Below are 13,729 nucleotides of genomic sequence, written 5' to 3' on the forward strand. Positions count from 1 at the left end.
CTTTATGTTTGCAAATCCACGTTCAGCACACCTTTATACAGTATAACAAAATACAGTTAAATTGCTGTTATTCATAAGAAGTATTATTATGACAGTCAAGTGGTCAGCGTATCACTAGCGAATATCATTCTACATAACTATGAATTCACTTGGCAGTACAAAATTTGTAAAATTATTGTTAATCAGTACACTGATTTTCAATAATTTTTTGTTCAAGTCATTATACACTCTTCTCTAATCCTGGCGTATAAACAGAAAATTTATTTATCTGGTCTCCTATACGTATGTATAGGACATACTCACGTGTATATACACACTGACACAGAAGGAAGTAAACATGGATGTGATTCACTGCGTCTCCTAGTCACTTCCGGGAATACGTAAGCGGCCTGGTTTAAATTGTGCAGTGCTCACCTGTTCCTTGCATTTAGTCACGTTGAGAGCCAGTATCGTAACGGTATTAAGAAAACGGGCGTGTGTGTTGGTACGGTTAACGTGTACTTGAAACGGGAAATCTAACTGTTAATGCAAGTTGAATGTTTGAAGATAAACCCAAAGTTATTATTAGTAACTTATTTTAGTTTGTATTCGGGAATTTATTGCAAAATATTACTATGGCTGATGCTGAACTGTTTGCTAAGCTAGCTCGCAGACAAGCTATAAACGAAGGCGCTGGGGATGGATTTATGGAGCCTGTTAAAAGAGTATTTAATCCGTACACAGAATTTCCTGAATTTTCTCGTAAGGAGATCAAAGAATATGAGAAGACTTTTAGAAAGTAGGCTTTGATATATATTTTTTACTTTCTCTCACTCTTTACACGCATATATATATATATATATAATTATTTTTTCCAGTGTATTTAAATTTATTTATACTTCGATTTATGCAGTTTGATATGCCACCATCGTGGATCAATGGGAACCAGTATACCGAAATCATTATTGAACATGTTTTACAGCAGAAACATAATGTGAGCGCTTAGTATTAAATATCTGCAGTTTTGCCATTCAAATGGCATTATATATGTTTCACTTAATATGTCGAAATGAAGCATTTCGTTGATATATCTAGTTAATATGTACTGAAGTATTGTAATAGTATTAGTAAGGACATTTCATCTTGAGTGTTTTGCGTGGAAAGTGCTAGAATTCCAAACACTGATGTTCTTATTTCGGAAATTAAGTATCGTATTCATAAAATGCATACGCGAAATGGATGTTTAACAGCTTTAGAACTTTCGAAAGCCTTTTCATTTCTTTAATTAATAATGGTTTAGCAGGACACTATATTATGGTACGCGACAATTTGTTGATATAGTTACTCGCTTCGAAATGGGTATTTAACTCTATTCTGGATAATAAAATGCTTCAAATAAATAACCTTGCAGTTCTAACTTTGGATGGGTGGATTCAAAGAATACCTACCATTTTGGAATGCAGCAATTAACAATATTATTCAGGGAAAAAAAGCCTAATATATTAAATTTCAATAACGGGGAGTCCCAATTCTCTGAAATGGTCTCGATATGGTTTTACCTTAAACTAACCAGTAAGACAATTGAGCAAGTATCTAGGTCAAAAAAGAAGGAAGAGATTCTGTGAACGCTTCATGTTGCGCCCCCCCCCCCAAAGTTTCACCTTGTAGTCTGAGTGCAGAAACTAAAAGATTAGCAAAAAATCTAATAATATCATATGATATGTGTTTTCAGCAATTGCTACACAGAGAAATATGAACACATCGCCACAAGAGAGAACTTAATGCTAGTATCTCATTTCGCTTTGTCCTTTATTTCGCGATTTGTTTCTTCGTAGTTAATAGTGGAAAATGATGTAAGCTTATAGAGCATCAGCAAAAAAAAAAAAAACTATCCATCCCCTCTCAGAATTTAACCACTTATTCCTTGAATTTATTTTTATTGGTGCACAACATTTATTTTGCAGCATTTCAAGTCATGACAAGGTAGTGAATAACAATAACATTACAATATTTTGTACTATATGTGGTTTGAATTACTCTGGATTGGTATGCTAGCTATGTTTTTAGTGGAGATATACTTTTTATGGTCTGATTTTTTTTTTTTTTTTTTCAGTTTTCAGAAAACTAGGATATTAGGTGGAGATAAAGATTGTTTTAATTTATTAATAATGTAATAATAGTGGCATGGTGTACATGGCAGTGGTAGTATTCTAGGAACAGTTTGTAATACAAACACTTATCACACTTAAGAGAACTGAATACTTGGAGCTGATTTCATTTATCCAGTTATATTAAAAGAATTTGCTAGAAGTCATTAAATGCTTAACTTCATGATGGAGCATTTTGGACTTCTACATATATTGTACGTACACATGTGCCTTTTTGATTCACAAGGGTTGTTCTAAAAGTGAAGTGGGTAACTATATGCTTATAAATTTCACTTCTGAGGTAGGGGAATTGAGCAGTTCCTGGTTAAGGATATATCTGGGATGGGAATGCTTTTTTTTCTCCCTTTCTTTTTGTAGAAAGTACTTGCATGCAATATGTTTTAAGAAAAGTGGTCTCTGGTTAGGAACAGAATTATAAGGAAATTGTAGCAAAGGTTCATTAATCCGTAACTAGGTATTGTAGTGATATTTACTTTCCTTACATGTGCACATGATAAATGAAATAAAAAGCTACCTGATGTATTATATGATGTGAAGCCAGTTGTTACATTCACAGTGTAACAATTTGAAGCTCTGCCACAAAGCATTGAGGTGCATCTTAAATCAGCAGGAAATATTTCAAAATTCATCACTGTTTGATGCCACATTTATTTTCAATCTTTTCTGATTACTGCTGTGGAAGATTCATTTTTATATTAAAATTAAATATTTAAAATTATTTTTTTTTTCTTCTGAAGAACTTGTGTTATTTTTTTTTTATGTCCTCCCTTATTTGAATATTATCTCCATTATTATCTTTGACTGACACAGAGTGAAATATCATTGAAAAACCTGCATGTTTGAACAGTTGAATGTGAGCAAGAGATCTTCTGTGATATGAAGCCAGTTGTTACATTCACAGTGTAACAATTTGAAGCTCTGCCACAAAGCATTAAGAGGTGCAACTTCAATGATTAGATATGAGAGAAAATTAATGTTGAAAACGTCTTAGCATTAGCTAAGACGTTTTCAGCATCAAGCTTGCTTTCTTGCATCATATGCAAGAAAGCAAGCTTATACATCAGCCAAAAAAAAAAAAAAAGCTTCCCATTTCACCCATCCATTGACTCCATATTTTTGTCCACTTCTTTGAATTTATTTAAGGTATCAACTTCCACAAAGACAGATGGAAGTTTGTTTCAGCAGTGAACTACCTGCTGACTAAAGAGTCCTTTAGTGGGAGTATTTGAATTTTTGCTTTACAAAAAAGTGTTAAAAAAAAAAAAAAAAAACTGAGAAAGTCCACATGCACATATATTATTGTGATTAAACAGTTCACTTAATTGTTCAACCATAATACACAAGAAATTATAGTCCCGTGAAGAATATTATATTGTAGATTATTATATCAAAACAAATTGAATTTCAATATATATGCTTGCTCAGTACACACCGCATAAATTAATATATTTTACATGATATATCTGTGCATGTGGTGACTATCATTCTGTGGAGATTATAGAGAGCAGAGGAACTGTTAAAAATAATGAATTACAAATTACCCCTTATGCTATGTGCATAACCTTCAAAAATCGCATGTTCTGGGTCCCAAGGATGCTAGATTTTTGAGGTTCTACCTCTATATTGCTGGTGCTTGTGTTATTTTGTTAGTCTTGTTTCTTTCAACTGGATTTGGCTATTAGTGCATTGTTGTGACACTTTTTGGCATTTGTGGTATGTCCTTAAATATGAGTTTAAAGTTCTGAGTTGCTCATCTTTGCAATTTAGTGATACCCCTCCCACATAGTTTTGATTAATCTTCTGGTGCTGCTCTTTCTTAAGAGTTAATGGTGCTGCCCTATACTGCTTCCTTGAACTTAACTAATAGTTACTCATTGTGCTGCTAGCAACTCATGATGCTGCAGCATATATGTATCGCCCTAAGTTATAGGTAATTTATGGTGCACCCACATATTACGAATTAATGGTATAGTCCAAAATGGATTCTGTTTAATCTCAGTTTATGATCCTGTGTAACGTGGTGGTGGTGGTAGTAGTAGTAGTAGTAGTGGCATGTGATGCAAGAAAGCAAGTGTATGAGCTTCTGCAGCATCAGGCAAAAAAAAAATCACACCATTCCCTACAAATGCCTATCCAGTTCCTCCTTAAATTTATTTAACTTATCAACTTCCACAACGACAGATGGAAGTTTGTTCCAGCAATTAACCACCCGCTGGCTAAAGGCAAATTTCCTCACATCTGTCTTTTCTTAATTTGAATTTATGCCCCCTTAGGTTCGTAATCTGAACAAGTGGAAGGATCCCATCAGAATTCAGCGTGCTCACCCCATTCAAGGCCTTATACATCTCAATCAGATCACCGCGCAGGTGCCTAGTCTCTAGTCACTGCAATTTGCAGAACTTAAGCCTCCCTTGGTAAGAGGATCCCTTCATTCCCCTCACCAATCTTGTTGCCCTTCTGTGTACATGCACAAGCAAATCTACATCCTTCCTAAAATGAGGCCTCCAGACCTGTATGCAGTGGCCTGACCATTGCCTTATACAGAGGGACAATCGCCTCCTTTTCCCTGCTAGCAAAATTCCTATATATCATTGACAAAACCCCATGACCTGCCCTGGCAGCCTGTCTGCATTGCTCAGAAAACTTCATATCTGACTGCACAATTACTCCCAGGTCTTTTTCATTTTCTACAACCTTAAGTGTAGTACCACACAGTTGGTACGTTTCTCTGGGGTTACTTCTACCCATAAGCAGTACTTTGCATTTGTCAAGGTTAAACTTCAGTTGCCACTTCTTAGCCCATCTGCCCAAATTACCTAGATCCTGTTGCAGTAGCACACTGCCATTACTGTCATTAACAACCCTGCCAACCTTTGTATCATCTGCAAACTTCAACACTAAGCCTGATTTTTTTTTTTTTTTTTTTTTTTTTTTTTGGTAGTTGTTGGCACATAGGCTTCTGTGGCCATAATGCACCTCCCAAGGTTTTTGCAGTACTTCGATCCAAGCCTGAGGCAGGAATCGAACCCACGACCTTTGGGTTGCCAGACAGGCACTTTACCCACCCGGCTAGCCCGGTCGGCTCTAATCCTGATATACCTTCACCAATATCATTGATAAATATACAAAACAACAGTGGACCCAACACCGAACCCTGTGGGACTCTACTAATAACATTAATCCACAAAGAGCAGCACTCATTAATTACCCTCCTCTGTCTTCTCCCACACAACCGTCCTTTTATCCATTGTAGCAACTTACCCTTAATACCATTCTGCTCCAATTTGTACAATAGTCTTCCATGAGCAACAGTGTCAAAAGCTTTCCTGAAATCCAGACATATGATATCAAAATTATTTTTTGCATCCCGTTCCTTTGTAACCACATCATAATATCCTATCAAATTTGTCAGACAAGACTTTCCCTTAACAAACCCATGCTGTGTCTAAATTATAGTTGCAGTCTTGTCTAGATGATCCTGCAATGCATCTTTAACCAGTGACTCCATTATTTTACCTGGAACAGAAGTGTTCTGTTCCAGGTAAAATAATGGAGAATGCTCTCATAATTATGGCTAAGGGTTTGCTTAGTTGCTTTGCTGCCTCCTTTAATATAACTGGATAGCTCCCATCCACCCCAGGTGCCTTTCTTATGTTTAACTTCATCAATTTCTCCTCCACTTTGCTCTCAGTTATTACAAAATCATTAATCACCCTGCTACAATTTGATAACCTTCTGCCATTTTCAAACCTTAATAACTCCTCATGTGTGAATGTAGATGCAAAATACTCATTCAGTTTGTTTGCTATCTGAGCAGGATCATCAACAGTAGAACCATCGATATCAAGTGGACCAATCAGATTCATCCCCTTCCTTTTTAGAGTTTGCATCCACAGACATTTGCAGATAAGAATATTAGGAGATCATGGTGCTTCCCAATGGATTGTGTTCAACAGATTGTCCATAGTGATGGACAATCTGTTGAACACAATCCAGTTCATAGTGATGCCTTGGTTATTGAGTAGTGGATGTCATTGTGTTATAGATGAATACCTATAGATGCTATTTATGATGAAGATTGTGTTCATAACTCTGCTTATTGTATACCACAATATAATGAATAATGTTGCATGGATTTTTTTGTATGACAATGAGTAAAAACTAGTAAAAAAAAAAAAAAAATGAGTAACTGCTTGAACTACAATAGTGACTATATTCAGGAAACAGCTTGAGCTGCTGTTTGGACATTACATGGACTCTATGCTTTGAGTAATACATTCCTGATCCGAACCTATCTTCCTTTTTCTACTGGCTTTTATTGTATGATTTTATAAATACATGGTAGGGTTGTCAAATGTTAAATTGGACTGCCTAATACAATAAACAAATAAAAGTTGATTCCAGTAGGAAAGGAAGAGAAAATGCAATTAAATGTAAAATTTCAGTCATTAGTGTGATTGTGCATGTAACCAGAGATGTACTGGGAATGGGTCTTATGTATGCCTCTTGTTAAATTTTTGGAGATTATTTTAAGTCCTCTTATTAAAAAAATTAGTTTGGTCAAATTTAAACAGACTGTTTTTACCAGGGATTACCCTTAGACGAAATTCTTCTTGAGTGAACACCTTGTTAGCAGATTGACAGCACACTCCTGAATTTTAACAGAAGTGATGCTCAGAATAATGAACACATGATTGGAGGAAATAATAAGAGTAATTATGTGGGCTCTGGAAGAGATGAGGAACAAGGAATGCAGTAGGAATAATTAAGGATTTTTGTATAGATGCATAAGAATGTTTGTTTTTTTTTTTTTTTTTTATTTGGAATGTTTGTGCATTTGATAGGTTAAGCTGGGAAAAAAATTTGAGATACTAAAGTATGTGGGAATTGGAGAGATAGAAAATTGATGGAGGAACTTTATTGGGGTAAAGGAGTATTTTCAGAATGGGTGTGAGTAATACAAGAAAAATGGAAGTAGGTAGATAAAGCAAGGATGTTGTATCCATCCTAATTTGTTAATAGAGATATGCAGAGGTAATAGTAAGAGTCAGTGGGGAAGGAAGAAGAGAGTGAAAATATCATGCTTCTGTAGAGGAGTAATCACAGATTTTGTTGGAAAGACTTAAGTGAAGTTTCAAAGCATATGGGATGAGAATAAATTTTGATAAGACTAAAGTTATAACGATGGGAAAAGATAATAAGAGAATATTAGAAGTGGATAAATGTATGTAGATATCTTAGATTAACAAGTGATAGGAGAAGCATTCATGAAATTAAATTGCAGTGATACGATAGTATTTGAGAAGAGGAAGCAGATATTTACAGGAAGAATGGATATAAAGTTAAAGAAAAAATTTAGTTGAATGTCTTGTGTAGTATAATGCTTTTTTGGGGCTGAGACAACATGGATACCAAAGGAGGAGAGGGATATTAGAATAATTGAAGCTTTGGACATGAGTGTGGAGGAGGCTTTAAGGGGTGAAATGGACAGATAAAGTTAGAAATTAGGAGTGTAGGAGAAAATTGATAAAAGCTATAAGGAAAAGAAAGAAAAATTGGATAGACATGTACCAAGGGGAGAAAGTTTAAGAGGTGTAATTGAAGGGAAAGTGATAGGCAAGACACTGAGAGGAAGGAGAATTTAAGTTGGATGATTTGATAGAGGCTGATGGCCATCGTGGGCCGAAGGAGAGGGCTAGAGACAGAAAAATGGTGATATTATTGAATTCTTGTTGTGATGGCCCTACTGTGTGACAGAGAACTTGATGAACTATGATGATGGCCAAATATTAGAAATATGCCTTTGCTTTTTATTATTTTTTAAAATTAAATTTAACTGATTAATAAGAATTAAATAATCGAGATAATTATAGGTGGTAGATGACTTTCATCAACAGGTGAAATACCACCACTTTGCTTATTGGAGGAAAAGTGGTGAAACCCATGTTTAGTCTCTAGAGCAAAGTTTCCGGCATCCCCCCCCCCATACTTTTCCTTCAACCCATGCACGGTACTAAGTACTATAGGTTTTGATACCTTTCGTGTTTGGGGTTTTCATAAAAAAAAAATTGAGTTTTATTTACAGTTAATTGGTGTCTGTAATTGGGCTACATTTGCCATTAAGTTTTTAATTAATGCTGTGTTACTCCTGTCTCTTCTAGCTAATTTCTAATTAAGAAAACAGTTATAACCAACATTACCAGGTAAAATTATATCAGATATGTCTTAAATTAGTCAGGTTTTTGTTAGGCAATAAATGTTGAATTTTGAGGAGCAAGTAGTACTCCAAAACTTTATTTTTCCAACTTTGCTTTCTTAACAGAAAATATTTCCAGGAACTGTCATCCATAATCGCCCTACTTACAAGGAGAAATAGGTGATCAGTTGTGGTTATTATTATTGTTATTATTATTAGCCTTATGGTGCAAGGAAGCCTGAGGTTTATGCTGCACCAGGCAAAAAAAAAAAAAAAAAAATCTGAATTACCCTGAGAGAGAAGTAGAAGGGAATCACCAAGAAAGAGAACAATGATGGGATAAAACTGTGGTAGGTAGTCTGGTATACAGGAAAGCTTTTGTCAAAGACTTTCTGACAACCTTATCTGTTGCATTTGATAGTTTTAGGTAGGTCTGCAAATGAACATTTTAGTTCAGAGGAATCACATCTTAAATACTAAAATTATGTAAAAATCAGTGTTAGACTAATATTAAATATTGATTGGACTGTAATACTTTTACCACCTCTTGGGAGAAGCAGAATGAATGTAGATTTTTTATTTTTTTTTTTGTTTAGGAGATGACAAAATGAACATTCATGCTTGAGAGAGAGGAGTGACATTTTCTTGTTTGCATGCAGACACTTGGTGTTGATGTGGCCCTGCAAAAGATGTTAGCTGTGTCTGTGTATTGCTAAACAAACAATTGTACACATAGTCTGAAAGATGGCAATGCAGTTTTATCCTAAAAGTATAAGATTTTGCATTTGGGGAAAATAATCTGGAGTGAAAACTAGGGGACACAGAATTAAAGGTGGTTCACGATGAGAAAGATTTAAGGATTGTGATACAAACAAACGTGAGGTATCTTCAAGTGGAGTGAAATAAGAACAAGAGGGCTTATATAAAATTTTGAGAAGCAATAGAAGATTAGATCTAATGAAGTTCAATTTTGGTTACCTTGCTGTTGAAATAAAGTGGTCAAGCACACACATTTTAGCAGACAGCAGCTCAAGACTGTAACTGCTGAATATGGATTAAACTTGTATTCATTGTCAAAATAATTAATTGTAAACTCCTCTGATTTGGTGGTCCTACTTGACTAATAAAAAAAAAACTTTATCTTGCTGATGAAGAATACAGTCAATGATCATAGAATTATGATCTCATGCCATTTTGGGCCACCATTTGCATGGATTACATAACAGCCACTATTTGCCTAAGCAGACTCTGCTTAGGCAAATAGTGGCTCTGCTACATGTCTGAAGATATCCATAGGGATATGCTGCCTGCAAGGCTTTACACAGTCTTGGATTAGATAACGGTCATGTCTATATTACTCACTTTCCATTCCAAAACAACCCACAGGTGTTCAGTTCGATTGAGGTTAGCCAAATTTGGAGGCCAATTGAAATGGTTGACATCTTCACTGTATTCCTCAAACCATTCGTACATAGCACAGGCCCAATGACATGGTGCATTATTGTCTTGGAAGGTACTATTTTTGTCTGGGGAAAAAATTCAACATAGGAGGGTGCACATAGTCTCTAAGAGCTGCCAGTAGAACTTGCTAGTGATATGTTGGTCTATATGACCGGTGGTCTTAGTTATCCTGGAAAAGGCCTCTGAGTTGGGCAAATTCATATCTTAGCAATAAATAAACTCGTACACCAACCGTAAGAATAAGTATTTTACTGTAACTGAAAATTTACAAATTAAAATAAAATTACTACACTGTGTATTTACAAAAACTAATATTATAATAAATTAAATTATGTACATTGTGAAAACATTAAAACTAATAAAATATACTAAAATAAACCGGATTAAAAGCGATAAAAACCTGGAGCTTTCGGAAGAATCGGCTTCCTTCCTCAGCAGTAACAAAACTTCCTGCAACACTTCCTTATATAAGAGGCTCACGGTACTTATACACGCGGTTCAGTCGGCGCATGGTCTGATCTGGAAGCAGAAACGGCTCGGGAGCGTGTCAAGCAAAACCGTTCATCTGTGCTTAGGAATGGTTTCAAACAGAGGATGCATACGCATACCTCTGTCCCTATTCATGATATTGTTGTCGGATGAACAGATTCTTAAGCTCTCGAGCCATTTACGGTCCCAGAACCCATGCACTCGACCCACAATAACCGCATCCTCTGGGGAGATTTGATGCTGCCTCTCCCAAAAATGCTCAGCCATAGCAGACTTGTTGTATACAATCAGCAGTTTTTATAGCATTTGCATGCTCCCCCAGACAATCCTTGAGCTGTCGTTTTGTCTCGCCCACATAACATTCCCCACAATCTGGGCATTTTATCGTGTATACCACTCCACTACTAAGGTCCTTTGCTATTGGGTCTTTTACTTGGGACACAACTGTGTGCAACCTCCGCCCGGGAAGCTGCACACAGCATTTTATAACCATGCAAAATTCTCGCTATATGCTCAGTAACGCCCGGATAGTAAGGAATGTATGCGGTAGCCACAGGAACAAACAGTTCCTGACGGTTGGACTCTGTTCCTCTACTAAATCTGTCTATGATCCTCTGGGGGTATCTGCATTTTCTAAGGTCTGCTGTGACTCGTCTAATTTCACATTCTTTGTCCGTCCTCAGAGGTAGCACAGTGTGACCTTGCTCTATCTAGTAGAGCTTTTACCACACTATTCTTATGTTGTCCAGCTTGTGCTGAACTATAATGGGTGTACTGGCCTCTACACAGTGTTTTTTATACACTGAAGTTTTAAGCCTAGGGCCTATCCTAGAGACAAGTACATCCAAGAATGGAAGGGTACCTCCTGTCTCCACCTCTGAGATAAATTGTACAAATTGGGAGAAACTATTAAGCCAATGGAGTGCATCATCCTCTCTCCCCTTCTGGACCACGGTAAAGGTATCATCAACGTACCTCTTCCATTTCTTTATAGGAAACTGACATCCACCAAAAACCCTGCCCTCTAACTCCTCCATGGCCAAATTGGCCATGATGGTGCTAATGGGAGATCCCATGGCTGTATCGTGAACCTGTTTGTACATAACACCTTGGTACACCATAGTGGTGCTGGCCAGAGAAAGTTCCACACCAGAACAAATATCCTCTACATTTAAAAGTGATCTATTACCCAAAGAGACATCATTACTCAACATAGGAGGGTGCACATAGTCTCTAAGAGCTGCCAGTAGAACTTGCTAGTGATATGTTGGTCTATATGACCAGTTTAATTGGAATACATGTGAATAGTGACACAACATCAAAAGAAATCATGCTCTCATTTTCATTTACAATCAGATCTTTCACAAAACCCACAAATTCTTTGCTGTCTTTTATGACATAGTTGGACTGACCCACTATAGGTGAAATCAATTTAGCCAAGTACCCCGACAAAGCATATGTGGGCTTCCTATAAATGATACGATGGGTCTGAGAGGGACTTCCATCTTATGAGTTTTCGGAAGTTCATAGAACCTGGGGAGTTTGCATCCAGTAGCATGTAAGAACCAAAAGGTCTCCCTGGAAATCTTCTCTGCCTTTAACCAAGTCTGTACCAGTTTATTAACGAGCCGCTCTAGACCAACCAATGGGTTTCTCTGAGTAACTTTATACATATTATTGTTCTGTAAAAGGTCCAATGCTTTTTTGTGATAGTCTTCTTTGTTTAGGACAACCATCGATCTGCCTTTGTCCGCAGGTAAAACCACAATTCCATCGTCTCTTCTCAGTTCATTCAAGGCTTTTCTTTGACTAAAATTAAGATTCGGAGATACTTTCTTCACCTGGCTCAAAATAACGGCAGACTTCACCCGGATCTCTTTATCTAGGGCCTCCGGTAGCTTGCTAATGGCCCATTCAATACCCATTGCTATCTCCGCAATGGGAGGTACAAGCGTAAACTTAGGACCTAGATTTAAAACTCCCTCTTGCTCTTCAGTAAGTTGTCTATTACTCAAATTGTGAACAAAACGAGTACTTCTATCAATTTGAGTAATAGGCAACTTACTGAAGAGCAATAGGGAGTTTTTTTGGTGGATGTCAGTTTCCCCATAAAGAAATGGAAGAGGTACGTTGATGATACCTTTTACCGTGGTCCAGAAGGGGAGAGAGGATGATTCCTATAGCTTCTCCCAATTTATACAATTTACCTCAGAGGTGGAGACAGGAGGTACCCTTCCATTCTTGGATGTACTTGTCTCTAGGATAGGGCCTAGGCTTAAAACTTCAGTGTATAAAAAACACCATGTGTAGAGGCCAGTACACCCATTATAGTTCGGCACAAGCTGGACAACATAAGAATAATGTGGTAAAAGCTCTACTAGATAGAGCAGGGTCACACTGTACTACCTCTGAGGACGGACAAAGAATGTGAAATTAGACGAGTCATAGCAGACCTTAGAAAATGCGGATACTCCAGAGGATCATAGACAGCTTTAGTAGAGTCCAACCATCAGGAACTGTTTGTTCCTGTGGCTACCGCATACAGTCCTTACTATCTGGGCATTACTGAGCATCTAGCGAGAATTTTGCGTGGGTTTAAAACACGCTGTGTGCAGCTTCCCGGGCGGAGGTTGCACACAGTTTTCCCAAGTAAAAGACCCAATAGCAAAGGACCCGAGTATTGGAGTGGTATACAGGATAAAATGCCCGGATTGTGGGGAATGTTATGTGGGCGAGACAAAACGACGGCTCAAGGATCGTCTGGGGGAGCATGCAAATGCTATAAAAACTGCTGATTACAACAAGTCTGCCGTGGCCAAGCATTTTTGGGAGTTGTTGTTGTCTTGGTTTTTTAGGAGCATTAGCAACTAAGGCCATATTGCTCCGGGATATGCGGTGGTCATTCCCTGACCTTTCCGTATTTGGTGGTGACGGGCTCGAACCCTGGTCTAATCGAGAAGCATGTGATACGCACTACTGCTCCTTCCCACCTGGCTACGATTTTTGGGAGAGGCAGCATCAAATCTCCCCAGAGGATGCGGTTATTGTGGATTGAGCGCATGGGTTCTGGGACCGTAAATGGCTCGAGAGCTTACGAATCTGTTCATCCTACAACAATATCGTGAATATGGACAGAGGTATACATCCTCTGTTTGAAACCATTGTCCTAAGTACGGATGAATGGTTTTCCTTGACACACTCCCGAGCTGTTTCCACTTCCAGCTCAGACCATGTGCCGACTGAACCGCGTGTATAAGTACCGTGAGCCTGTTATATAAGGAAGTGTTGCAGGAAGTTTTGTTACTGCTGAGGAAGGAAGCCGATGCTTCCGAAAGCTCCAGGTTTTTATCGCTTTTAATCCGGTTTATTTTAGTATATTTTATTAGTTTTAATGTTTTCACAATGTACATAATTTAATTTATTATAATATTAGTTT

The 13,729-nt window shown here is 37.3% G+C and overlaps 1 protein-coding gene across 1 annotated transcript in view; it reads left to right on the forward strand.

Annotated features, from left to right (window-relative positions):
- Positions 1-412: 412 nt before the first annotated feature.
- The window catches only part of Swip-1 (EF-hand domain-containing protein D2 homolog Swip-1), a 144,904-nt gene continuing 131,587 nt past the window's right edge, over positions 413-13,729 (forward strand). The window contains exon 1 of the mRNA XM_090383934.1: positions 413-778. Within this exon, the coding sequence (XP_090240060.1) occupies positions 615-778 (164 nt within the window). The 5' untranslated portion in view covers positions 413-614. The remainder of the gene's footprint in view (positions 779-13,729) is intronic.

This window comes from Mastigoproctus giganteus, chromosome 10 (assembly GCF_048544385.1).
Source record: "Mastigoproctus giganteus isolate SK-2022 chromosome 10, ASM4854438v1, whole genome shotgun sequence".
Taxonomy (NCBI): Eukaryota; Metazoa; Arthropoda; class Arachnida; order Uropygi; family Thelyphonidae; genus Mastigoproctus; species Mastigoproctus giganteus.